The sequence below is a fragment of the Lissotriton helveticus genome, chromosome 5_1 (assembly GCF_964261635.1).
Source record: "Lissotriton helveticus chromosome 5_1, aLisHel1.1, whole genome shotgun sequence".
NCBI lineage: Eukaryota > Metazoa > Chordata > Amphibia > Caudata > Salamandridae > Lissotriton > Lissotriton helveticus.
This window is the reverse complement of record NC_136065.1, coordinates 1362077743-1362104677: the sequence shown is the minus strand read 5'-3', so window position 1 is coordinate 1362104677 and position 26935 is coordinate 1362077743. Positions and strand designations below refer to the sequence as shown.

General features: G+C 44.5%; 1 protein-coding gene across 2 annotated transcripts in view; it reads left to right on the top strand.

Annotated features, from left to right (window-relative positions):
- The window catches only part of NUDT3 (nudix hydrolase 3), a 351126-nt gene that overhangs the window by 156075 nt on the left and 168116 nt on the right, over positions 1-26935 (top strand). For both annotated transcript variants that reach the window (XM_078644257.1, XM_078644258.1), the window contains exons 2-3: positions 8636-8746; positions 26651-26695. In XM_078644257.1, the coding sequence (XP_078500383.1) occupies positions 8636-8746; positions 26651-26695 (156 nt within the window). The remainder of the gene's footprint in view (positions 1-8635; positions 8747-26650; positions 26696-26935) is intronic.

The window sequence follows — 26935 nt, the reverse complement described above, 5'->3', positions numbered from 1 at the left end:
CCGCTGCTGTCTCAACTCAAGCACCTATAACAAAGCTTACCACTTAGAATGCTTTAAATACTGGCACCAAATTACTGACTACACTGACTGAAAATGACAGGCCGCTCAGGTGAGTTGAATCCTGCTGCTTCTTTGTGCAGTATTCAATTGTAAGGCAGGGGAATAATAATTCTTCATTGCGGCTACGCAATTCACAGACTCCTCTGATGACACGCTGCCCTGTCTGATGTGTGTTGTGTATCAGGGCAACCAATGTTATGAAAATTTTATAATTGATGCACTGTATATTTTGGGTAATGCAAAATACAGTAAAAAAAAATAGGAAAGTCTTCAGGTTTTTTTAAGCTGCAATGATTAGAAGTAGCTTTCAGCGAGAGGTGCATTTCAGAGCGTGGCTAAAAGAAATCAAAAGGTACAGCCACTGCTCACTTTTCAAAAATAAAGAATCAGACAAATGTAGTTACGAGAAAAAAGAAGCAATCCATTTGAAGCATTTCAGAAATTTGTCCAACAAATTTTCAGAATCAGACTTATTTACTGCATGTTAAGTAAGATGTAATATTTGGAAAATAATTTTTTTTTACATGGTGAGCCAGTGCAGTGGGCACCTGTCAGGGGAGATGGGAGCCTGGCGGTTGAAAATGAAAACCATGCACACTGCTGTATTGTTTAGTAAACCGTTTCTCTGGGGCTACAATGTACAGGCTATTGCAGTAATCAAGTCTGGAAATAATAAGAGCCGGAAACAACTGTATATGGCAATCAAGTAGAATACCTAGATTAATCCATTTCCCCATTTTGAAGAAAAAACAGGTGGAGGAGATCCTTTTAACTTGTGAGAACCCAGGTTTCTAACCATGGAGCTGGTAGTAGAGGGAGCCTGGCGGATCTGAAGGCAACTAGTCATCTGATCAGATAAAGTTGGATTGCCCCAGAGCCAGCACTTCAGGTTTGTCAGTGTTGAGCTTGACATCATAAGGGGTGTTAAATTTGATAGGATAGTTTCTTGTCCATGAGACAGGTTGCTTCTTAAGTCTACATTTCCTTTAACAATTCCACTTGTCCCTTTGGGGCCATGCAGCGCGGCGTCAAATTATTGCAGCATTCCCTTTACATTGGTGCTGTGATAGCCTTTCTGATTATGTCAAGGATCATACTATGGTAAGGTTTGAATACTAGCAATTCGATTATTCTGCTACTTTCTGCAGATCTACATACTGGGGCGGCTAGAGTTGGCAGTAAATAATAGTTTCAGAGTTGGAATGCTCTTTTCAGTCTGTGCAAATCTACTAACTTGCTTTTAGGGGTTTTCACCAGCACTTCTCTAATCTTTTCCCATACCGAGGAAAGATTGGAAATTAACTCCTGACAAGGGCAGAAGTAAAACGTCTGCCATAGTTTGGGGGGGGGGGGGAGGGGGGAGGGGAAAGGGGGGAGGGAAAAGTAAACTTGTAAACGCTCAGCTGATTTTACCATACACACACTCACACTCTTTTGTTTAGTGCCAGGGACTCTGTAGCAATGTGTGCTTTTTTTTTTAAACCTAAAAATATTTTTGCTTTTTGCCAATGTTTGTTCTAATGGTGAGGGCCTGGAAGCTCCCACAACCATAAAGTTTTACAAAAAACATATCTAAACAAGACACGCATTGGCAAGACCAAAAAACTGACTGCAAATGTCAGACCTATTGGCTTTCCAATGCTTGTTTATTTTCAGGTTTTCCATAATCTTGTTGAAACTGGTTACATTGATTTTCCATTATGAATATTTTTGGAATTACTAGCATATATCAACACATTCTACTAAATGATTCTTCAAAGAAAAGGTACATACCGTTTCACAGTAGTTAAGCAAAACATTTTTTTTTGTCTAGTTGCATTTTTTTAAACATTTTATTTTGAAAGCAGTCATCAATCTTGCTTTCAAGCTTATGCGAATATTTGCATCTAATCAGAACATTCTGAGAGCATTATACGTAGCCTCGTATTGTTAATCTTTGCAAACGGGTGTACACGTTTTTATACTGGAACCACTACTGTCAGTAGAGTAGTCAGAACTTACAACATTTCCTTATAGTGCTCACCCTTATAATAAAAGCTTTGAATTACTGAACCATAAATATAAGTTCAAAGAGCATTAACATATGGACACAAATATTACCTTAACTGCTGACAATGCACTTCTCGGATCCAAATGTGGTAGTGTAATCTGGCAGCCAAAGGGTTTGTGCTGCAGGGGGTTCGACCTACTTGTCCCAATGACCAAATAAATATGAAAACTTGTTGCCCTTGACCCCAGACAATATTTCCTGGGCTATAGGAATTCGACATCCCTGAAGTGACTCAGAGCAACCAGCTGCAAAATGGGGTCTATTGGGAAGATTTGGAACACCAAATCCTAGGTCCACCAGAGACTGTTAAGATGGCACACACCCTACATTTGTTTACATCCTGGATGACCTCTTATCTCTAGGGCCATTTACCAGTAACTGAGACAGAAACAATATAAATGATTGGCTTGTCATATGCTTCTATTCACAAACACAGCCAACTCTCATTGTGAACAGCTACAAACAGCTACATTGATTTATTTTAATGTGCTGATTGTTTTTTGCATATATCTAATGCCACTGAAGTCCACCCACCATACTAATGGGCCCCTTAGTTGTCTGGTTTTTTTTCTGACCTGAAAGTTATTTCACAGAAATGCACCAGGAAGGAAACTGCATCCTGCTGATGTACCGAGAAATAGCACCATGAAATAAGCATTAGAAATGCAATAGGTCTTTTTTTCTTTGCGTTCGGGCTATTGGCATAGCTCAACAGCTAGCAGACAAAAAGTGCCACTTTGCAGGTGCCGATCAGACCATTGCTCCGCGAAATGGCCTGAAAGTCTAAAACAATGTTGATAGCCTACAAAACAAGCATTTGCAATGCAATAGGTCTCGCATTTACACGAGTTTAAGCTATTGGCATTGTAAATAAAAATGCCTTTTATTTATGTTTTAAAAACTAAAATAAAAATAAAAGGCATATTATTATTATTTGCAATGTCAATAGCTCAAACTCGCGTAACTGCGAGACCTATTGCATTGCAAATGCTTGTTTTAGTTTGCGTGTTGGAGACATAATTCCGAATGCTCACGGCCAAGCACTTCCATGGTAAGAGTTTCCTGTATTACGGGACAATCTTGTACGCTTCCCAGTAAAACCCCAAATAAAGTTTTGAACCCACATCCGCGCTCCCACCTCCTTCCCCGCTGTCCTTTGCAGCTTCCCCTCTCACTCTGGAGCAGCTGCAGTGAGTTTAGAGGTTTTTACGACATCCCTCATCATGTACCCTTGTTGGGGTTCATCCAGCTCTCCTTTACAAGCAAAGGCAATAAAACCGCGGGCCTGTTTACTAGCCTCCCCGGCCCAGCCCTCGGGGTTAACCTGCCTCCCTTGTTCTTCGCCCTCCCTCTCTCGGGGGTATTGCGCCATCCACCGCCCTGAGAGAAAATGCCTGCTCTGATTGGCAGTAAATGCAAGGGGCACAAAACTTCTCTGTACCCGCCCCAAAACAAAACCTCTGGGAGAAGTGGCCTGTCCCCGCCAGTTAGTGGGAGATACATGACGCAGGGGGGTCTTGAATCAGCAGATCCTTTGTTGGATTGCAGCTCATTCTTCCTGTGGGTTGGGAAGGCAGATAATGAAGTGGGGGGTGGGGGGGCAGTGTTCACAAGAGGCATCTGAGGCGCTGGACAAGACAGAGACTCACTACAGAGCCCTGCCTGTGCCCCGGTGCCATCACCTACTTTAAAATGAATGGTCTCTGGAATACCGCACATCAGGCTGGCGGAGCTGGGGCAGGATAAGTCGCTGTGCCATATCTCTGACCTTCTGCGCTGCCCGAGCAGCTTGTCAGAGCCCCTAACGTCTCTAGGTGTTCCTGCCGGCCAGGCTGCCTCTGCAAAAGTTCCCTCACCCGCACTGATCATCGTGGATTAAGAGGTGCTCTCCACTTCTATTATGACACCAGTCGATAGGTTTCCTTTGACGAATCGATGTTTTCGAGAACGACAGCCCAAGTAAACCAAACCAACACTGCAAGCGGTTTGTGACGGAGTGCGATGCTCGTGTGGCTTCGACCATGAGGAAGAGAGCACTCCCGTCTCGCACTGATCATTATGGACAAGGAGGCGCTTTCCACTTCCCCCATCCCCGAATTCCACGTACACGAGGGTGCAACACACACACTGCTGTTAAAACACACCCGCTACACACAACAAACCGGCATCACGTTTGTCATAACATGGGCACTCCCCCTCCGTTATCAGTCTGAGAGGCCAAAGAAACCTGCACCGCCTCTCCCCTACCTCCTCCACCGCCGAGGACCGCGCAGGAATGACTGCAAAAATGCACAAAAAAAATAAATAGCCGGAAACGCGATAATGAATCCCGCCCCTCCCGGACTGGTGACCTGACTCATTGTTGCCATGGCGATATTTTAGAAAATACGCCTGCGACACCATAAGTCACGTCACCCAGTCCTCGAGAGGCGGGATCACAGCCAGATAAATCATCCGAACACAGGCTTTGTCCAGTGGCAGGCCTCCGTTTGGCGAGGCCGGCAAATGGAAGAAGGGGCGTGGTTTCATGCCCCTTCTTGCTAACGAGAACTCTCGCCTGCGACAGCGCATGCGCTGCAACGCAGGCTTCGACCTAATAAAAAGGCAGATCAGGATGACCAGGAGGAACCGCGGACATATTGGGATGACCGACACAAGCAAACAATGAGTGAAATCGTCTGGGCGTGACCCAAGCATGCAAAGGCTGTAGAATCAGACCCAGTGCACCAATAAAAACCCAGCATTTCTGAATGGCACAACAACGAACAAATGGCAATTCATCGGCATGCCAAAAGCTGATAGAGGAGATAACTGTTCTTGCAGACAGCCATTCGCGCTGCTGAGGCTCGACCTAAAAAGGATGGTGTCAAGCACTGAGCATTATTCTAAATACTCATGTTTCTGCTCTAAATCATTATTCATTAAGATAAGTAACATTTATGCCACACAGTAATAGTAATAGAGATTATTATTGTCAAAGTTTTAGTCTGTCCATAAAATGGGGCAAATGATTGTTAATTAGAATGAGTGTTGTACAAGACAGGGTGGCAGAGCTTTCATACGATATGTATAACATGCAACGATATGTATAACATGCAAGACAGGGCTGATTATATGAAAAGGTGGCTGCATTTAACGTTAGAAAATGGATGCAATATGTGTAGGCCTTGAGCAAACTGTTTGAATGGTATTGCTAACGAGTCTGTGATCGCCATGTGTTTTTTTTTCTTTGAGAAACATTGTTTTCTTCGTCCGTTCATACGAACAGGTCAGAAAAGGAAACATTCCCACTTCTTTGGTGCATGTGTTGTAACTGAAGCTGCAGAGAGTAAGGCAGGGGTAAATAGTTGGAAAAGGAGATGATTTCTCAGTTGCCCAGAGGACAGCTCTAAGTTGTTGCATTGTAGGCCAATAGAGCCTGATGCAAGGACCTTACTTTGTGCTTAGGTGGAGTGAGGCGCGCCACTGGACCCCGCCTCCCCCTCCAGTGGGGAGGAGGTGGCTCACCCAGTAGTAGGCAAACTGATTAATGGATCCCTTCCTATGGAAGCATGCTGTGGTGGTCCCACTTAAAACATTTTTTTTTTAAAAGCAAGCCCTGTTGGATCCCACTGAGCCTGAAAATTGCTGTCCTGTTTCGCTGTTGGCATTATTTTCCAAAATCACTGAGTAGCTTGTTAATAAGCAGCTTTTGAGTTTTATAGAGTCAAAATGTACTCCACGTGACGCAATCAGGCTTTTACCCCTCTCACAGTACTGAATCAGCTTTGTTGCTGGGGCCCAAGTCGATCCGTCAGATTCTGGACTCCGGCGGTTCTGCAGCACTGATGTTATTAGATCTCAGTGCTGCTTTTGACACGGTCCCATAGCATCCTGATTGAGAGACTCTGGAACTGTGGAGTGAGCCATAAAACATTGAGCTGGTTCGCCTCTTTTCTGCAGGTGCGTACCTTTCAGGTATAAAAACTGTTCAAGTCAAAAGTGCTCCCATTTTAACGAGGACTGCCACAGGGCTTGTCTTTAAGTCCAACATTGTTCAATGTGTACAAGCGACTGCTTGTGTAGGTCATCAAATTCTATGGGTTTAATTTCATCTCCTATGCGGATGGCATGCACCTTATCATGTAATCCCAGAACTCTTCCTACATGACTCCATCCTTGTGCCTCTTACTTGTAGAGGTTGCCAGGTGGATAGATTGGAACTGTATTGAGCTCAGTGCTGAAAAGATCAAACATTGGGTCCACTGCATGGTGGTAATGGATTTGGGTCCACTGCCTAATCCGAATCCCAAGGTTAAAAACGTGGCTATTTGGTTTGATGGAAAACAGTTTTTTGACAGCCAAATGAATGCAGTTCAGGCCACGATTGTATTGAGGCTTGACTACTGCAATGTGTTGTATCTCCAATTCACAAAGGACCAGATCAAGAGACTCCAAAGAGTGCCTTATGCTGCTGCGCTTCTCTTGTTGAACCTTCCAATGTGTTTGAAGATGGAGGCCGCACTTAAGATTCTGGCTTTTGGTGAGACAGAGGTCTTCATTTAAAGCATTGTTATTGTCACAAGTAGTTTGCTAATAAAGGACCATGGTACCTTCAATCATTGGTTAGACCACATGTATCTACAAAAAAATGTAAGATCAGCTGGGCATACGTTGGTGTCTGTTCTTAAAGTAAAGAAAGCACGCTCAGGTGGAAGGTATATTAGTTACTTGGCACCAAAGTTGCGGAATGCTATGCCACTGGCAGTTCGTCAAGTTCAGTCTGAGTGTACCTTCGGAAAAAAACTTAAAACTTGGTTCTTCGTTGTGGGATCTAGTGGAATTTATTTGTTGCATTTAGGGCTGCAGATACCTGTACCAGGTGCTGTGGCACCCGATTCGAGGTAGCTATGCTCTTTAGAAAATGCATTATTATTAGTACTATTATTAAAAGCCCTTGTAACACAACCGGCCCTTACTCCTGAGCACTGTTATCATCTGTATTTTGCAAATACTACAAAGTACATGAAGACACCATACACGAGGGGGTCTCTCCCTCAGTCTTACTCCTTCCTCTACTGTCGATACGGACCAAAAACAGCCCGGCAATGCTATTTTATACGGCGTTCCTCACTATCACTGTCCCTGCGAATCTATACTGTTAAATCCTGGAACTCTTTACCTCTTAAACTTTGTGGAGAAACTTTCCTCTGTAGCTTTAGGGAACTGCATAAGACCTGGCTATTTCTGCAGTGCCGATCTTTCTTGCTCAATTCCTCCGCCTACTTATTCTTACCCTAGCTGCAGGACACCCGATTGGGTAGCAGCATGCTTTTTAACTTTCATTCATTCATCCCTTTTTAATGATTCCACCTGAAAATTAGGTATGTTCCCAATACTAGCAAGGAGAGGTTTTGGATTAAGAGATAAGGATGAATGCCTTTCTCACCTGTAGATGGGACTTCATGATGAATAGATCATGGTCGGAAGCTGAACGTTTCAGGTTGCTTTCTGGAAGTAATCTGGAGTAAACTCCTTTACGCCTTTAGATAAAAACAAGTCACTGTTACTATAATGTTCCCGAAAGAGAATCAGACTTGTTTTTGGTACAAATGCTGAACTCTCGCTCATGCCTCGAGGATAAAAATAGAATTGCCACACTGAAGAAATGCCACTGTCATCTATGGAGACTGTGCACCAAATAAAGGCAACTAACCTGATAATGTCCTATCGAGACTAATCTTTGATTTTGAAATGGAACCTAAATTTTCCAATTTTATGGAGCTGTGATCCTCTAAAATAGGCCCAAAGAGGCTCGAAGTTGAACATCCATAGAACACATTGCAGATAGAAAATATAGGTTAGAAATGCATAGTGACTGAGTCAGAGACTTTCGACAGTTCCACCAGAAGGTAGGTATTTTAATGATGTGGCAGGAAAAATCCCTCTATGCCTCTGAATTATACACTGGTGGTGCTGCTCTAAGCAGTAATGCAAACCAAAATCTTCTACATGTGACTGTGGGTATAACTTAATTCACCTACACAGTCTATGTGCTGCTGCAGAACACCAGTGATGCAGGCATGGAAATGGAATGCCTCTTCTGGTTTCTATTAGGTCATTGGGGACATATGACGATCATTTGGACTGTTACCCTGAATCATTAATATCCAATGCTGCAAATGCTTTGTTCAGTACCTGAGACCTTTTGTGTGAAAGAGTGAGTTCTCAGAAAGCTGAATTTAACTGCAAACTGAATTCAAACTGAAAAAGCTTTGGGAGGAAGACGTTTAGGCTGCCTCTCTTAGGAAAGCATTTAGTATAGTCCGTATGTGCCTTATCACCTTCTGCAAAGGTATAAAGTGGCTTCCCATAAATGGCAGTGCTCTAGGAAACAACTGAATCCTAATTTGTTAATGTTAACCAAGTCACTCAATTCTTCTGTAACGTTGATGTTAACTGGTAATTTGGGGGAGGTGTGCGATTTGTATCAGCTGAGTCAGTATGATAAAATTGCTCTAACTCCAGTTCATTTTACTTTGATAGGTACTTCTGGTCAGCAGCAGTCGTCACCCAGATCGTTGGATCGTTCCTGGAGGTGGCATGGAGCCAGAGGAGGAGCCCAACATGGCCGCTACACGTGAAGTCTGTGAAGAGGTATAAAACGTGCTGTAACAGCCTGCTTTTTTTAGTTGTGTGGACCTCTGTTCATAACTGATGTCTTTAGTTCTGCAGTTAGCATTGGAACAGACAAGAGCATTGTCTGTTTCTCTAGATTATTGTGGTTACAGAGAGTGCTATGTGAAGAAGATAATGATAGTCATCATGTGTAGACCGTGTAAATCGTGGGAGTACACAGTGACACAATCGGCCCAGCCTGTGATAAAACATCTTTGTAGGGTTAACGTTCAATGTTCATACTTACAAGCTGCACAGACTCAAAGCAGAGAAGGTCACATACACCCAGTGGCTGATATGGTTTAACTCTTGTGATAACCTAGGCAACTGAATTCTTGCTGTTGAATTGGGATGTGGCTCCTAATTAATATTCATGAGGGTGCAGGAAACTGCATTTACGCAGCATCCATGTGCGTGTTTGCTTGCCAAGTAATTTCAGAGAGGAAGCTCACTCCTGATACATATTGTAGAAACAATGGTAGTGTCTTTTCATTGTTGATATTGCTGGTGTACCAATTAATAAGTATTTGTCTAAAGCACAGCCAATGGATTAACTAAATTTATTTTATTTATTTGTGGATTTATTGAGCGCATTCGTATCATCCCCAAAAGGATCTCTCTGCGCTATACAAGGAGAAAGATGAGGAGGATGTGAATTTAAAAGAGCCATGTCTTTAGCAGTTTTTTTTAAATTGATTAGTTCCTTGCAGGACCTGAGATTTTGTGGAAGCTTATTCCAATTGTTGGCTGCCAGGTAGGAGAAGGCTCTACCTCCAATGCGTGCCTTCCGTATTTTCTGGGTACACAGAAAATTGGAGTTGCTAGATCTCAGCTGTCGGGCTGGCTGATACTATCTGATTTTATTCCTAAGGTAGGCCGGGCCCTTTCCTTAGAGTGATCTGAAGACTACGCAGAGCATCTTAAAGATAGCTCTCTTCCTCACCGGAAGCCAGTGTAGCTGATGCAGCAGTGGGGCTGATGGAGTTCTTGCCGGTTTATTGAGGGCAAATATATATATAGAAATATAAATATTTGCTGTGCACTGCAATGATCTTTTACCAGTGTAGGCCATTTAAGAAAGTGGAAGTGGAAACTGGAAGCAAAGAACAGTTGCAACGCAAATCCACTATCTCAACCCAATTTGTTTATTGTACCCATCCTCTGGATGCAGAAAGGGGTCGCTTCTGAAAATGTAAACATATGCATTGCCCATTTTTGATATCTTTCAGGGAGCAGTTGTTTATTTTCCGATTGTCTAAAAACAAATTCTCAACCGCAAACCTGCTGTTGAAGACCAGTTGAAGCAAGGCGGTGCAATAACTGAGCAGGTGGCTCTCACAAGATCTGCATGCTTTGTTTTGGGAATTTCAATCCATGAGTTCTTGTCCTTGTGAATTTGACCTCTTCTTTTGTCGAAAGAACCCCTCTTACTGCTGGCCACCATCAACAATGTGACGAGATTCTACTTGTCCTACTTCCTGAAAGATTAATTCAGGTCCTTCTGTGATACCAGTCTCTTTTTAGGGATAACTGAAGACTGCCTCCCTGGCTCTAGGGTGCCCTACCCACCCTTTCAAGAGCTAAACCTTGGTAGTACCTCTTTCATTGAAATACCAGGTTGCAAGACTGGAGGTCCTGGAAATGCATTCAGACTTCCTAAGGAAATGGGTTAACAAAGTGATGTGAAACTTAACATTTGCATTACTTCAGTGAGTCAGTCGTCCGAATTTAAAATAGTAGTGCGTAAGCAATATAGTAATTGTGAATGAGTGGATTATCAAGCTTTTGATTGAGAGATTGTTTGTATAGTGTATTAAATGCCTGTAGTCTTCTCCACGAGCATCATGCCACAATCTTTTACCAAGCCCAGTGACTAGCTTGTGATAAGTTAGCAGGAGTGGAGATCTCTGACGAAAGCAAGTGAGACCACAAAATACATGTTGGGTGTGGAAACTGGCTGCTTCCAGTTAGTCCTTTAGCTGTTTTCCATTCCTCAATATAATGTGGGCATACCGTGGTCACTATCAAGAGTATTATATTGTGAAAGTATGCCTCACAGAGTTCTGAGCTCAAATGTTTATATTTGTTATTAGTTTCAACCATATGTTAGGGCATGTAAGAATCTAATTTGTATTTCATTTACAAACTTTATTGCTGTTTTAGGCAATTCCTAGTGTAGTTTAAAGGCAAAATAAAAATAGCAGACTGTAACAGTTTTTTTCCACACCGAATAAATAGATATTGTTTTAGATTGATATTATGAAAGTCACTTAAAACCGTTTGAATGCAATTATTAAAATACTACTGGTAGCAGTCTAAAACCCACCTACCTAGTGTATTCTATTCACAAGATCTCCATGCACAGCAAAAAATGGTGAAGCAACAGTGATACACAACTTATTAACAAGCAAAGTCTGCAATTATTTCTGCTGCTCGAACTTGATATAACCATGTAAGGTGAATGTTGTTGCCCTGACATTGCAATATGGTAAATGTAGGTCTGACATCCTCGCAGTTATACAGCAGCTATAAATGTGTTTGTCATTTGTAATGTCAGTTGAGTAGATGATGTGGACAAGCAAACATCAGTGAACGTTTATTGGAATTTGGCATGAACTCAAATTTAAAACAATGCTTTTTAATTTATTGGCTATTATCACCCACGGATAACAGCCTTTTAGGTCGAGCTATTATATCCCGCAAGGGATTCATAGCTCGAACATATAGTAGGGAAAACAAACTCTTGAACAAGCGCGGATTCCTCCCAATGCATGTGAAGTATTGAAGCGTGACGCTTCGCCAGCGCGCGCTTCGCCTCACTCACACCCCATATGCTCGTTCCCTCCCACTCGCTCGCTCCCCTTCTCCCCCGCCCCCCCACCCCATCTGCCTCGCATACCACCATGCTCCTTCCCTCCCATTCGCTCGCTCCCCCGACCCCCCCCCCCCCCCCCCCACCTCCCGCTCCCCCCAGTCTGTGCATCGCATCAGGCCCCATTCATTGCAGTCAAGACATGATAACATAACAGACACCTATGACTCATGGGATGTACTTCTCCGTTAACTTAGCTGTGATTTCCAATACTTGACCGGGGGCAGCGATGAAAGGGTAGTGATACGTTTCAGGGTGTAGAGTTCTTTGTCACATATCAAATGGTGCATCTTAATTGCAAATTTAGCCTGGTAAGTTAATGTGAGGATTCTTTAGTTCGTAGCTACAAATAACTGAACTATTGTTACATTCCAAATGGGTCAGTTTAATCAAAGCTGCTCAACAACACGGACACTTTTATTTCAGTACCATGAAATTACTTAATAGTAATTATTCACGTAGACAACCGATCAACATTTTGAGAATTACTTGCACCAAAACCAATATGAACTATTTCTTAAATATCCGTACATAAATAATTTACACTCCACTGACTTTGAAAGTCTTCGGGATTATACATTGAAACCACAAACTGTATGATATTCATATTTGCAAGGAATATTTTGGCTTCCTAAAATGCAAAAATACATTAGTCGCCCAACGGCTGCTTTGCAAGAATGCCAAATAGTAGAATCACATGGTCATCAACAAAAGTTAAGACCGTGATTATCCTTATTAGGGGCTTGCTTATAAACGTACATATCATTGTTTAAATGTTATGTTACAGACGTGATGAACCTCCCAAGCTGCTTCCCTGCCATCCCACAAAGCAAGCCAAGAACATCAAAGCAACCGGCCGCTTTGAGTCCATTTGCCACCATCCACTTCACGCGCTACGCAGGTCATAAACAGGACCATCTGCTCGTGAATCGGGATGCTGACATGGTTGCCCAGCCCCTCTCCCAGCGCTGCCTTTCCTCTACCGGCTTGTTTTACAGTGGCATTTTGCATGCTAGGATATGTAGGTCCACAGTTTATAACGTGAAAATAGAACTTCAAATGCCAACATTCTGCGTTTTGTTGACTGTAAAGTTGAGACTGGTTTATTGTGTCTCACAGCAGGTAATGTGGATGGAAACAGACTGCAGTCTGTTACTCGTTTTGTTGGGCAACATTTATTTAATGATTTAAATACTAATGCACTCGTAAAAGATCTTTTTATTGCACAGAAAACAAAGAAAAACGTTGAGACAGCAGCTTGCTGTGCAATGTTAAAACACAAGCATACATTGGCAAATTTCCATCTGATCCCTGAAGCCCCCCTCACCCATCCCCCTCCCCAACCATTCAAAAATTAGTAACAAAGTCCAGATGTCTTTGGCCCTGAGCATCACTGTCAGTATCAGCCATAGGTGTACATAACTCTCCCCGATACGCGTTCCATTTCCCCTATATTTCAGTCCATTTGTTCGGACAACTCTTACTCTTATAGATTACCACGCCACAGCATCACTCAGCGCCACAGAATCACTCAGCACCATTGAATGCCACAGCGCCCCCTCAATGCCACAGCGCCCCCTCAATGCCACAGCGCCCCCTCAATGCCACAGCGCCCCCTCAATGCCACAGCGCCCCCTCAATGCCACAGCGCCCCCTCAATGCCACAGCGCCCCCTCAATGCCACAGCGCCCCCTCAATGCCACAGCGCCCCCTCAATGCCACAGCGCCCCCTCAATGCCACAGCGCCCCCTCAATGCCACAGCGCCCCCTCAATGCCACAGCGCCCCCTCAATGCCACAGCGCCCCCTCAATGCCACAGCGCCCCCTCAATGCCACAGCGCCCCCTCAGCGCCACAGCGTCCCCTCTGCGCCACAGCGTCCCCTCTGCGCCACAGCAGGCCACTGAAGGCCTCACTCTATCTATCTATCTGTCGCCCTCACTCTGTCTATCTATCTGTCGCCCTCACTCTGTCTATCTATCTGTCGCCCTCACTCTGTCTATCTATCTGTCGCCCTCACTCTGTCTATCTATCTGTCGCCCTCACTCTGTCTATCTATCTGTCGCCCGCACTCTGTCTATCTATCTGTCGCCCGCACTCTGTCTATCTATCTGTCGCCCGCACTCTGTCTATCTATCTGTCGCCCGCACTCTGTCTATCTATCTGTCGCCCTCACTCTATCGCCCTCACTCTGTCTATCTATCTGTCGCCCGCACTCTGTCTATCTATCTGTCGCCCTCACTCTGTCTATCTATCTGTCGCCCTCACTCTATCGCCCTCACTCTATCTATCTGTCGCCCTCACTCTATCTGTTGCCCTCACTCTATCTATCTGTCGCCCTCACTCTATCTATCTGTCGCCCTCACTCTATCTGTCTTTCTATCGCCCTCACTCTATCTGTCTTTCTATCGCCCTCATTCTATCTGTCTTTCTATCGCCCTCATTCTATCTATCTATCGCCCTCACTCTATCTATCTGTCTATCTCTCGCCCTCACTCTCGATCTATCTATCTGCCTCATTCTATCTATCGCCCTCATTCTATCTATCTATCGCCCTCATTCTTATCTATCTGTCTGTCTGTCTATCGCCCTCACTCTATCTGTCTGTCTATCTATCGCCCTCACTCTATCTATCGCCCTCTCTATCTATCTGTCTATCTTTCGCCCTCCCTCTAGCTGTCTATCATCCTCAGTCTATCTATCTATCGCACCACCAAGCATCACTCAGGGGCACCACAGCATCACTCAGGGGCACCTTAACATCACTATGCGCTACGACAGCATCACTGAACGCCACAGCATCACTCGTCGCCACCACAATATCACTCTGGTTCAAATATGTTCTCTCAATGTTTCAAGCTTTATTACAAATGTCACAAAAAGATGTTAATATTTCACTTCTGTTCTTGGATTTTTGTCACAATAAAATACACTGAACATAATCTTCACAAAAGTTATTTACTAAAGTTTAAGCTATTGCCATTATAAATTACAATAACTTTTATTTAAGTTTTAATTATTTAAAAACATTAAAAGCCATTGTTGTTTGTAATATCAATACATCTAAGTCACGTAAATACAAAACATGTTGCATTACAAATGCTATAGGTGTCACATTTGCAAAAGTTAAAAGTATTGGCATTGTAAATGACAAAGCTATTAATTTCGCTATTTTCAAAACCAACACATAAATAAAATTCTTTCCTTTAATATGTTCCTCCTAGTTTTCGATTTTTTTTTTGTATTCCTTTAAGATTGTCGTCCCTTAATATAGTTTTTTCTATGATTTGGTTTCCACCAGTTTGGTTTCTCAGTTTTCATTTTCCCATTAATTCATCTACACCAGTTTCAGTTATGGCATATAAGTTGATTGTATTAAGTTTTTCAGCTGCAGGCCCACAACCTGCCTATTCATTTGCAGGAGATAGATGCAGAGGGACTGGTTTACTTTCACAACCTCAAAGGAGCATTGCAGAGGTGGAAAGGAAGTGGTATAGTCTCCTTCCAAGGAGGTATGGTGGAAGATGAGAAATCAATGTCCTTCAGTGGATCTTCTAAAGAACTGGCAGGGCTGGAAAGTGTTGCCTAAGATGACAGGTTACCAAACCAGTTTATAGGAGACCAGCCGTGATATTCAATGGTAGGGAGCCACTGTAATAGGGCTAAACAAGAGCAACCCAGCTTTTGAACGTTACTATTGTAAATATTTGAAAAGCTTAAACTGACCACTTTTATAGTGAGGTCTGTGCCTTAAAGTTGAGACTGTCCTATGTGGTAGGTGTGAGAAATTACAATAGGGGGCATTCCTCCACACCTGTGCCAGGTGCTTATTTGTTGGTGTTTCAGTGAAAAGAGTTTCATTGAATTGAACTGGAGGCAGGAGTGTTGCCTCTGTTGTACATTTGCTTTAAAGTCTCGGAAACCTGAACCCTCCATATGAACTGGGAGGTGTGAAGGTTGTGTGGGACTGGATAGGTACTGTAACCAGAAAGGAGAACAGACTGATGTCTGAAGATAGACAGCCCCACACTGGTTTGCGTGGTGCTGGACATGGGAGCAAATCAAATCTGCTTGTACTGTAGATGGGAGTGTGACCCACCCCCACCACAACTTGTGGGCTGTGTTCTACAAAAGGTCCACTGTCAAGACTGAACCCCTGGTTGGCTTAACTGGATGATTAGTGAACTTCACCAAAGGACTCTTCATTTAAAGCGGATCAGTCGACCAGTGGTAACTAGTCTGGCATTGGATTTAGTGGGCATTTGTGTTTGGCACTGAAATGTGAGTGACAAAGCTACTTTAGACACTCTGTGAACTGGTATCCAAGAAGGGTACCTTTTAGAGGATTTTGGAGACCGCACCAAGGACTGATTGGGGGGCTGAGGAGGAAAGGAGTAGGGGCATTGCCAACTGGCTTAAACAGTCTGAGAAAGAGACTGTTTGCTATGGAGACACTCAAGTGTCGCTCCAACTCAGTGAAGTTTGGAAGCTGTGAACTGTGATCCTGTGCACAAGACTACCAATTTTTATTCATCCCTTTCGGCTTGACTTGACAGCTAGAGGCATCCTGGACTGTTCGTCATAATGGGTGAGGAAGGAGAAGCATCATGTGCCATTTGTGATTACTATGCAGGAATTTTCGTTGACTGTGTGCAGAATGGAGAAGCAATGTGGAATGGAACTTTAAGGAGCTATGCCTTTCCAGCGACCCATTTTTTTTGTAATTTTGGCCTTATTTTAATAATAAAATACTTTTTGGTTTTACTCAAATAGTCAGCAAGCTTTACTGAATGGTTTCTTGATGCAAGTGGTGTGCTGGTTCTGTTAACCCACATTCTCGGAAGTATCCTTTTCTCTTGGTCCTGGGTCTTCTAAAGGGTGGACGAAGCTGCCTTAGAGAAACAGTGTTTGCCTAACTAGGAGCTAGTTGTACACAGTAGTGAATAATTAACCCCACTGACTGGGCAAGGTGGTTTCCTACAGTTATGAACAATCGAACTACTTCATAGGTGGGCTGATATATGCCTGTAAAGATCACTAAAGGAGCATAGCCAAAGCCCTGGGGCCACCTTACTATTAGGCCCACATTGAGGTCAAAGCACATTCCTTTAGCTCTTAACCCCCAAGATAGGTAGTGAGGCACTGATCTCCAGTGCTTGCTTAGGAAAGTGGTGTGGAGCAGTAACATAGGACACTGCAAAATATACAACACTTAATAGATCAGTATCCAGTCAATGTTTTTACTTCTAAAAAGAAAAAATACTTTATTTTGTGTACAACTAAATATAAATGATAAAATTACACAGTATGCAATGAAACCCAGACCTTTGTAGCCCCTGCTGACATAGATATTTCAAAAAGGTATTCACTTTATTAATCAATCAAGGAATTGTAAGCATGCTACTCACCTGTGAGGGTCTCAAGGCTTTAATGGGGGGTGAGGGGTGGGGCTCAGATCTGTTTAGCCTAAGAGTCCGGTCTTGAGGGTCTTCCTGAATGTGTTCAAAGAGGGGGCACGACTGATGTCTGCTGGTAGCTGGTTCCAGGTCTTGGCTGCAATGTGAGAGAAGGATCTTCCGCCTGCTCTGGCTCTTTGGATGCGCTGGGATTTCTGCCAGTGTGAGGTTAAAAGATCGGAAGTTTATTTTGGGTACGTTGAAGTTGATTCTGTCGTTGAGGTATTTGGGTCCGATGTTGTGTAGGCATTTGAAGCGTGAGTGAGGATTTTGAAAGGGACTCTTTTCTCCATGGGGATTCAGTGGAGACTTCGTAGGTGTTGACTGCTGTGTTTGTGTTGGGGGATGCCGAGGACGAGTCTGGCGGCGGTGTTCTGTATTGTCTGGAGTTTGCGGAGTAGGGACTTGTTGATGCCAGCGTAGAGTGAGTTTCCATAGTCCAGTCTGCTGGTGATGAGTGCGTGGATGACTGTCTTCCTTGACTCAGGGGGATGCACTTGAAGGTCTTGCGGAGGATGCAGAGGGTGTTTAAACAGCTGGAGGTGACCGCGTTGACCTGTCTGTTCATGGTGAGTGATGAATCTACTACGATGCTGAGGTTCTTGGTGTGGTCTGAGGAGGTATGTGGGCTTCTGAGGGCGGTTGGCCACCAGGTGCTGTCCCATGCAGAAGGGGTAGTACCGAGGACGAGGACTTCTGTCTTCTCTGCATTGAGCTTCAGGCAGCTGATGATCATCCAGACTGCAACGTCTTGCATTCCTTCTGGAAGTTGAGTTTGGCTGTGGTGGGGTCTTGGGTGAGGGAGAGGATGAGCTGGGTGTCGTTGGCATAGGATACAATGTCGAGGCCGTGTTGTCAGATGATGGCTGTGAGGGGGGCCATGTAAATGTTGAAAAGGGTGGGGCTCAGTGATGAACCCTGTGGGACTACGCGGGTGATTTTCGTGGGGTCGGAGAGGAAGGGTGGTAGTCTGATCCTTTAGCTTCTTCAGGTGAGGAATGATCGGATCCAGACCAGGGCTGTTCCTTGTATGCCTGTGTCATGTAGTCTGGCGACTAGTGTGTGGTGGGAGACGGTGTTGAAGGCCGCTCATAGGTCAAATAGGATGAGGGCTGTGGAGTGGCTTTGGGCCAGGAGGGTGTGGATGTAGTCTGTGGCAGTGAGTTGGGCGGTCTCTGTGCTGTGGTTGCTTCGGAATCCGGATTGGGACGGGTCGAAGACTGCATTCTCTTCAAGTGAATCGTGTCAGTTTCCTGTTGACTGTTTTCTCTGCAACTTTGGCTGCGAAGGGGAGGAACGAGATGGGCAGATGGTTCTTTTGGTTGGTGGGGTCAGCTGTAGGCTTCTTGAGCATGGGTCTGACTTCTGCGCGCTTCCAGTCATCTGGGAAGGTGCCTGTTTTGAAGGTGGTGTTGATGGTACGTTGTAGTTCGGGTGCGATGGTGGCCGCAGCTCTGTGGTAGATGTGAGGCCCCCCGAGTGGATGCTTTTCATGGTGGAGGCGGTGTCTTCGGCCGTGATCGGCCATTAAGCAACGTAATGCCCCTTTCCTTTAGTGGTTATTACGATTTTCATAACGTGAAACCTCTTGCTGTCATAATTTTCACAAAACTGCACTATACAAAGCCCCGGTGTACTGCATTTGGCTTACAGTATTCTCAATGTTTCTTGATAAGTTATGAGTGTGCACCTACTTCATTCTTTGGCTAAAGCAATTGCTGCTTAGTCAAATGCCAATCAACAAGATGATCATCAAAGAGGCAGATATAAGCCCCTCTCTGCTACTCTCCATTATTGTTTGTGATTGTGAGCTCCCATTGAAGTCTAAAGCTTACTCAAGCCAAACGTAAAAAGGAGTAGGGTTTTATACGGCATACTTTTTTGTACAGAAGACGACCTGGGGTATCCGACCAGTCCAAGAACTTTATGAAATTATCATGTTCCCTCTAGCAGAATCCTAGCAGGGGATTTTAGCTGAAAGGTTAGAGGCCATAAAAATGGTCATGTTATGATGGGTACTACTAAACTCGGATTCCTTACCTTATGAATATCTTCAGGCACTAGACTGGATTTGGAGATTTTACAGAGCACTTCTCCCTTTCTCCAGTAAAGGTGTAATCTGCTTCATTCTGTCCTATAAGTGAGGCTGGATCTACATAAAATTGACTCCAACGTGCGCTCGCGTCCTATTTCCTTTCTGCATCTTTGCACATGAATCTGTAGCCCACTCTTAAACTTTTACCTCCTCTCTTGGTCAATTGTTTTCAAAAATATTTTTCAAATTGTGCAAGGGAGCATGTCCTTACCTAAAAATTACAGGATTTAAGTCTTGTAGTAATGGTCACAAACAGATGTTTTGGGCAGATTCCCACTAATTCTCCCTTTGATATTTATGGTCGTCACACAGCTCTAAGTCTTGCGGCAACCCCAAGACAATCTGGGATCCTGAAGCCAAACTCTACATTGTCGAACATCAAGGAAGGCATTGAAGTCCAGCCCCCAGTAGAAGACACGGACTCACTCTCAAGGCCATTCATGCAAAAGATCTTACTTACATTCAAAACTATTTGGTGAGTTAAAGTTAAAAAAGAATACAAGAAAATAAAGCCAGATTCTTCTCTGGCCTTCCGCTCTAAAATCAAGATGCATGGTGCCTTTAAGTCCTGGCCTCCTATTAAGGAACAGATTCCCCAACCTTTCTTGATGCACCCCAAATTCTCGGGTCCAACTGCGACTCCCTAACTAACAGAGGCTTTTAAAGAAGCTGTTTAGCAAGTTTTCAGCACCCTTCATGCTCCCTCTGGTGCACCTTCAGGCCCCATGGATCCAGAGAGGCCTCCAGTTGTATTATCAGCAAATCCGTCCTCCAAGCTGTGTCTGCCTCTCCGTCCCACTGTAGGGTCTGCCCTGTCTCTGGGGCTGACACCCACCCTGACTTTGAATCTAGCGCCACAGTCGACAGTGCGAGAGGAAGAGCAGATTATCTTATCTTAACCAAATCCGTCCCAACCTCTGCTGAAGTTATCATGCAGCAGTCCTGACTCAGCCAGTTCAACCTCATTCTGACTCAAACAGGACACTATCCCTGCCAGGGATTCACCTTCAAATCATCCAAATCTGGTTGGATCGGACTGATCAAAGCCCACAACTTTGAAGATTTGGTATGATGACTGATATTAAGTTGACACTCTGTACATGGATTTACAGGAGTCCAGTGGAGTTGAATACATCCCCTGACATGTATTTGAGTCCTCCCAGCCCCCCCCCCCTATCGTCAGCCCGGTCTCTCAATGGATGCATCAGCCCCTTTTGCTGTGGACTTCTGGAATTCAGCTGAAGTATTGGACGTACAGCTCCCATCTACTGGGGTCAAAACTAATGTTCTGACAGAAATTCTACTGACTGGGCAGGCATCTGTGGAACCCCATCTCCCTTTTAATAAAGCTCGCTTGGACACAGTAATGGACACCTAGGCCAAACCTTGCTCTTACTCCTCCATTAAAGAGGCAAGTGGCTAGACATTACTGATCTACCACAACCACAACATCCTACACCCAAAAGCCTGGTTGTCAAGGCACATACGAGCAGGCTGAGCTTGAACTTGTTCTCTACAACTCCTTGATAAGGCATCCAAATGTATGGAGGCATTTGGAAAAGAGATGTTTTTTTCAGTCAGATTCTCCCTTTGGTGGGCCAGTGTTGGCTACCTCTTAGAAAGACAATCATATGCTTTGTGGAATATATGGTCAGCGAGATGTTGGTGACAGTCCTGGACGAATTTTACGCCAATTTAGATCAGATCATCCAGGATCATCGTCATGATGTATCAACGTATACCATTTATTCTGTTCTGGACACTACCAGCTGCTTAGGCAAGACAGTTTGTACAAGTATGGTGCCATGTGGCGATGAGATCCGTGGGTTTTTCACGTGATGTCCAAGCATCACTAAAGAATCTGCCATTTGATTGCATTCGTTTTTTCAGAGATAAAGCAGACTCTTCACAGAAGCGCGTCAAAGAAAGCAGGACCATATAGCACTCCTTCGGTCATTTTAAACCCATGTAGCCGGTTCCCAGCATTTCCTCCCCTTTCAAGGCTCTAGAAGGGGTTTGAATCCAAGACCACCCCGTCCTTTTTGAGGCCGAAGTCAGGGATTTAGCAGTCCATGTCCAGGCCAATAGGGGCAGCTCAGTCCTTCGCACAACTGTCTAAAGCTTTCAAGCTACTTCAATTTGCCCTCAGCAGCGCATGAGCACTTTGTTGAAGGCAGGATGAGTTGTTACATCCAAGGGTGGTAGAGCATTAGATCTGAAATTGGTTCTATAAATAGTGCAGCAGAGTTATGCTCTGCCATTCACTGTGTATATTTCACCCATACCTGAGAAGCTTTTGGAGGACCATTTGCCTATTCTGCTGCAGTAAGTCCATGCTGTTTTGGCCAAAGGAGCTGTAGAGAGGATCAGGGCATCGGAAGTAGTGACTGGATGTTACTCAGTTATTTCCTGTGCGAAGGATGGAGACCTTCATCCTTTTTAGATCTTCACCATGTCAATTTCCTTCTGAAAAAGGACAAATTCAGGATGTTCATGCTGACCCAGGTTCTATCGGTTCTGGATTCAGGAACCTAGATAGTAGCACCTGTGGTTCAAAGTGGACAGAAGCAATTTCGGTTTTCCTTGGTCTTCTTTTGCCTCACCAGTGCCCCTAAGGTTTTTACTAAAGTGATGGTGATGTTTGTTACACATTTTTGGGGATTGACTATACTAGTCTTCCCCTTCTCAACAATTTGATGTTGAATGCCGACCCGCACAGTCAGTTGCAGACCACCTCCCGACAACCACTAGCCTCCTCACATCATTAGGTTTCTTGATCAATTTGCTGAAGGCAGATGGGACTCATTCTCAGAGCTCCCGTTCATCAGAGCCATACTGGTTACAGTGCAGTTTCAAGCCTGACCTCCAGTTCAATGTGTGCAGGACTCGCAATGTTTCAGCCTTGGATTTGCGTTAGTCACTCTTAAACTTCTTGTCCTCTTTCATCCTGCTTGTCAACTATGCCAGGCGGCACATGTGAGTTCTGCAGTGGGATCTTAAGTGTCAGTGGGCTGAGCATGAAGGGAATCTGAGATTCAATCTTGATGCCTTAGGAGAAGCAAAACATCTGTAGTGGTGGCTGCGGTTGGACCAGTGGCAGACCCCCTTCACATCTCTCCTAGAGCTGACTGTGGTGACTGATGAATTGCTGCTGGATTGGGTAGGTCACCTGGGAGAGGTGGGGATCAGAGGATTCTGATGTTTGTTTGAAGCCAATCTACACATCAACCTCTTGGAGTTGCTAGTAACTAGCTTGGCATTGATGGCCTTCCTACCCTCCATCACAGGGAGGCTGGCTCGGGTCCTCACAGACAACCCCTCCACCATGTGGTACTGCAACAAGCAGGTTAGAGTGGGGTGCTGGGTCCTGTGCCAAGAGGTGCTACACTACACACTGGTTGTTAATCATCTGGTGGTATCTTTAACTACCAGGGCCGACGAAATTAGCCTGCTATGATTAGAAGATCACAAATGGCAGTTACCTCAAGTGAACATAGGGCATTTTCCAGCAGCCCTTGCTCTATATCTTTGCCACAGGCAAGAAAATGCAATAACCGCACTAAAGCATGCTGGAGTTTCTAAGAGGACTATCTCTCAGACGCTTTCCGCCTAGAGTGGCCTTCCCAACACTACTGCTCTTGCCTCAAGTGCTGAAGATCAGGAATGACAGTGCCCAAGTCATCCTTGTAGCTCTGTATTGGGCCAGGAGAGGGTAGTACCTGGAAAATCTGGAAAACTGTTTCATGAGGATCTGCTGTGCAACTCCAGGGCAGGGTCTTGCACCCGGCCTGCGCAACCTACACCTCCAATGTGTGGAGATTGAGTCGCATGAGTGGACTGCATTCAAACTACCTCCTGCAGTCATGGATTTCATTCTGGCTGCATGAAGTCCATCCACGAAATCTGTTTATGCCTAGTGGGGTTCTTGCCCCCATACAGACACATTGCTAGCAAAGTTGTCTGATGTTTTGTTTTTATGTTGTCTTTAGTCCAGAAAGAACTAGCAATGGGCACTGGTAAGGGTTACTTGTTTGCCATTACTTGTTTGCCATTTGGCCTTTTTAAGTTGACCACACCAACCGTCGTTTAAGTTTCGATGCATTATCTGAAAGGTTTGATCCACATTTCCCCCAAGCCCCTTTTGGCCACAGTGGGTTCTTAATTTAGTTCTCTCATTTCTGATGTGCTCCCCATTCGAGCCAGTGCACAGCTATCCATTTCATTGTTTAACTCTCAGAACGGTCTTTCCCTTTGCTATTACTTAATCTTAGAGGTTAGGGTGGCTTTGATAGTAGGAAATGACTAAAAAAGGAAGTTAGAGCTGGTTCAGACGAAGAGGGGGATAACAGTGTAGAATTGGCAGTTTTGCTCAGGGTGAATTAACCTACTCACAGCACAAATGTATGTATGCCTTGGGACACCTAAGCCAAATAGGCTAGGATGTTGCTTCAGTAGTTGGCAATTGTGAGGCAAAATGGGCTGGGGCATGAGACAGTGTAAGTAGGTATTGAGGGTGGCGTCTTAGCATATGGCATAAGCTGTTGGGGTGTTAGTAATCTCATTTTTTAGGTCAAAGCCTTCCAGACAGCACCACTGTCTGGTGTGCTACCAGTATCTTAGGGAGGGTCCGAAAGCTTCTCTTGGCATGCATTCCACCCATTACTTACCATTTGGTTTGTATTTTTTAACTCACGTTTGCTTGCTTTCCATTTGCTGGCTTTATTTGTTTTAGGCTGTCTAGCTTGAATCTTTTCCTTCTGTGGATCATAGCCTATTTACTCTATTCCTCCAGATCTCGCTTTTTGTAAACGGGCCTTGCAATATAGTTCAAATCTTGTCACATTTGTAGTGCCTTCCAAGACAGAGGTCAGATGTCTGGTTCGGACTTCGAGGGACCTTGGTGTTTACCTTTCTTTCTCTGACTTTAAAGTGAGAGGATTTATGTGACAAACCTTGTGTTTACCCATGTGAGAGGAGAGGCTGTAGGATGATCTTGAACTGTTCAAATAGTTCAGAAAATATCAAAATTATAAAAGCACAAATGAATTACCTTATGTTTGTAATTCTGAAGTTAGGTGGAAACAAATTTTTTATTATGGTCTAATCAGTACACTTGGCGTTGCCATTTCCACACATCATGTGAGCGCTGTGTACTTTTTTCAGTTAAACTTTCTGTGCGAATAAAATGGTAATTTCAATTGAAAATGTGTTGTCTTTAACAACAGTGTGCTACCACACCATGCATACTCCACTCTACGCCAGTCCACTCTACAACACTACTCCATGGCACAGACACTTTCCTCTGTGCCGCTTTCCGCTCTCCTCTGTGCCGCGCCACTCCACTCTACCCTAGACCCCTCCACTCTACCCTAGACCCCTCCACTCTACCCTAGACCCCTCCACTCTACCCTAGACCCCTCCACTCTACCCTAGACCCCTCCACTCTACCCTAGACCCCTCCACTCTACCCTAGACCCCTCCACTCTACCCTAGACCCCTCCACTCTACCCTAGACCCCGCCACTCTACCCTAGACCCCGCCACTCTACCCTACCCTAGACCCTGCCACTCCACTCTACCCTAGACCCGCCACTCCACTCTACCCTAGACCCCTCCACTCTGCTGCACTCCAGACCCCTCCACTGCACTCCACTTCATACCACTCCATTTCGCTGCACTTCATACCACTCCACTGCACTCCACACCCCTCCAGTCCAGGACCATCCGCTCTAGGCCCCTCCCCTCCACACTAGGCCACTCCATGCCCCTACTCGCATCTCTACTTTACACCAAAAACGTTTAGCCTTGCTGAATAGTAGAGCAAGGCGAATACACATTTGCAAAGCCAATATCTTTTACATAGGCGAGACCTATTGGCTTTGCCAATGTTTGTATTTTCCAGCATTGCAGTAACTGCTATGAATTTCCAGCCTTTGTTGTAGGCCCCCCTTTTTAGGTCTCGCCTAGTGATGCAGCCCATGTGCTTCTCGCCTTGGCGAGTTCTATTGTTGTCTATTTCTTTGCCGAAGGGGGACAAGACATCTGCACGTGTACGGAGGACAGGTGATGTGCATGCGTATGACTTGTGGTGTTAGCACAAGGGACAGCAGATGTGCACGCGTACAGCTCGCGACGTTGGCACAACTCCTGCTCGTTCTCTCCCTCCGACGTAAACGCAACTCCTGCTCGCTCGCCCCCTCCCTCCCTGTCTCTATCAGGCCCCTTCTCCTTTCATTATATGCGGCCCCTTCTTCAAGAATGGCTGCAGCGCCTTTCATTTCTCTGGCGCGGCTTGCCCAACTCTATTTTTTCAATATTATGTGCTTTTAGTAGGCAGAGCGGCATGCTGCACTACTTATGAAAAACGTACAATATTGAAAGCATAGATTTTAGCGAGGCACACTTTTCTTTCCTCTGGCGCGGCTTGCTAAACTCTATTTTTTCAATATTATATGCTTTCAGTAATCAGCGCAGCATGCCGCTGGTGTCGTGCTTGCTAAGAAAAGCATATCATATTGAAAAAATAGACTAATATATCTTGTTTTATTTATCCATCACTCTCTGCCTGGGACTGACGCCTCTGAAGCACTGGTTCCTTTCCCTGTAAACAGGGCTGTTAAATCGTGGCCGGGTGGGAGTAGGTTGACTGCCTTTTGCTTGAAATCAACTGTGGGAGCTGCTTCCCCGGTCCGATTCGGCCCCTTACAGACTGCAACTCCTTACTCCTCAGCTCTGACTCCTGTCTGTGTCTTGCATTTCGATCCCAACCTCTTTCATCCCCCCCCCCTCCAAAGCCCAATGAGTGGGGTCATTCTCCTGCAACACGCGTCCAACTCTACAGCCGCCAAACAGAGCCATGCTGCCATTTGAAAAGTCTGGTGCCACAGAGGTCGTAGGTATGCAGAGAGCTTCACATCACACTCTAAAAGTAAACACCAAATAACAAAATACCCCGTAACACTGATCAGCCACCAGTCCTGCAATAGCACACCAGCAATTGACATACTGCACAACACTATCTAGCCGTGGCTCACTCAAGCCCCTGCAACATAATCCTTCGCCTACATGCATGAAACACCACAAGCCACGATAACAGTCAAAAACAAGCATTTGCAATGCAATAGGTCTCGCATTTGCAAGAGTTTAAGCTGTTAGCATTGTGAATGGAAATGCCTTTTATTTATGTTTTAAAAACAACACATAAGTAAAAGGCATTCTCATTTACAATGTCAATAGCTAAAACGCTCCTAAATGCGAGACCTATTGCATTGCAAATGCTTGTTTTCTCTGCGTCCATATTTTGTATGGGCGATTAAGTCCTTATTACTGTAGCAGCTAGTAGTGTTAAACTATCGTATAAATTAAGTGAACTGCCAATGCTGAAAATGCTTGTCGTGTCTTTTAAGCAAACACCTTGCAGCTGTTATGTTTGTAACTTTTAAAATGTTTTTTTTTTAAACAGGCTGGCGTAAAGGGAACCTTAGGAAGACTAGTTGGCGTGTTTGAGGTAAATTTGAATATGTTACTGTTTTTACGAAATGTTCCAGTTAATGCACTCAAATAGACCTCCATAGCTTCCATAACTGTTAGCTTGTTTCAGGTCTCCGGCTAAGCATGTATTGATGCCATAGTGTGAAGATATGCCATAGGTACGTACGTACCCCTTTACTTTTCTTGCTTAGCTTCCTGTCACCTTTTTCTTTTTAAATATTTGAGATACTTGGTCAGGAACACTGTACAAAGATTG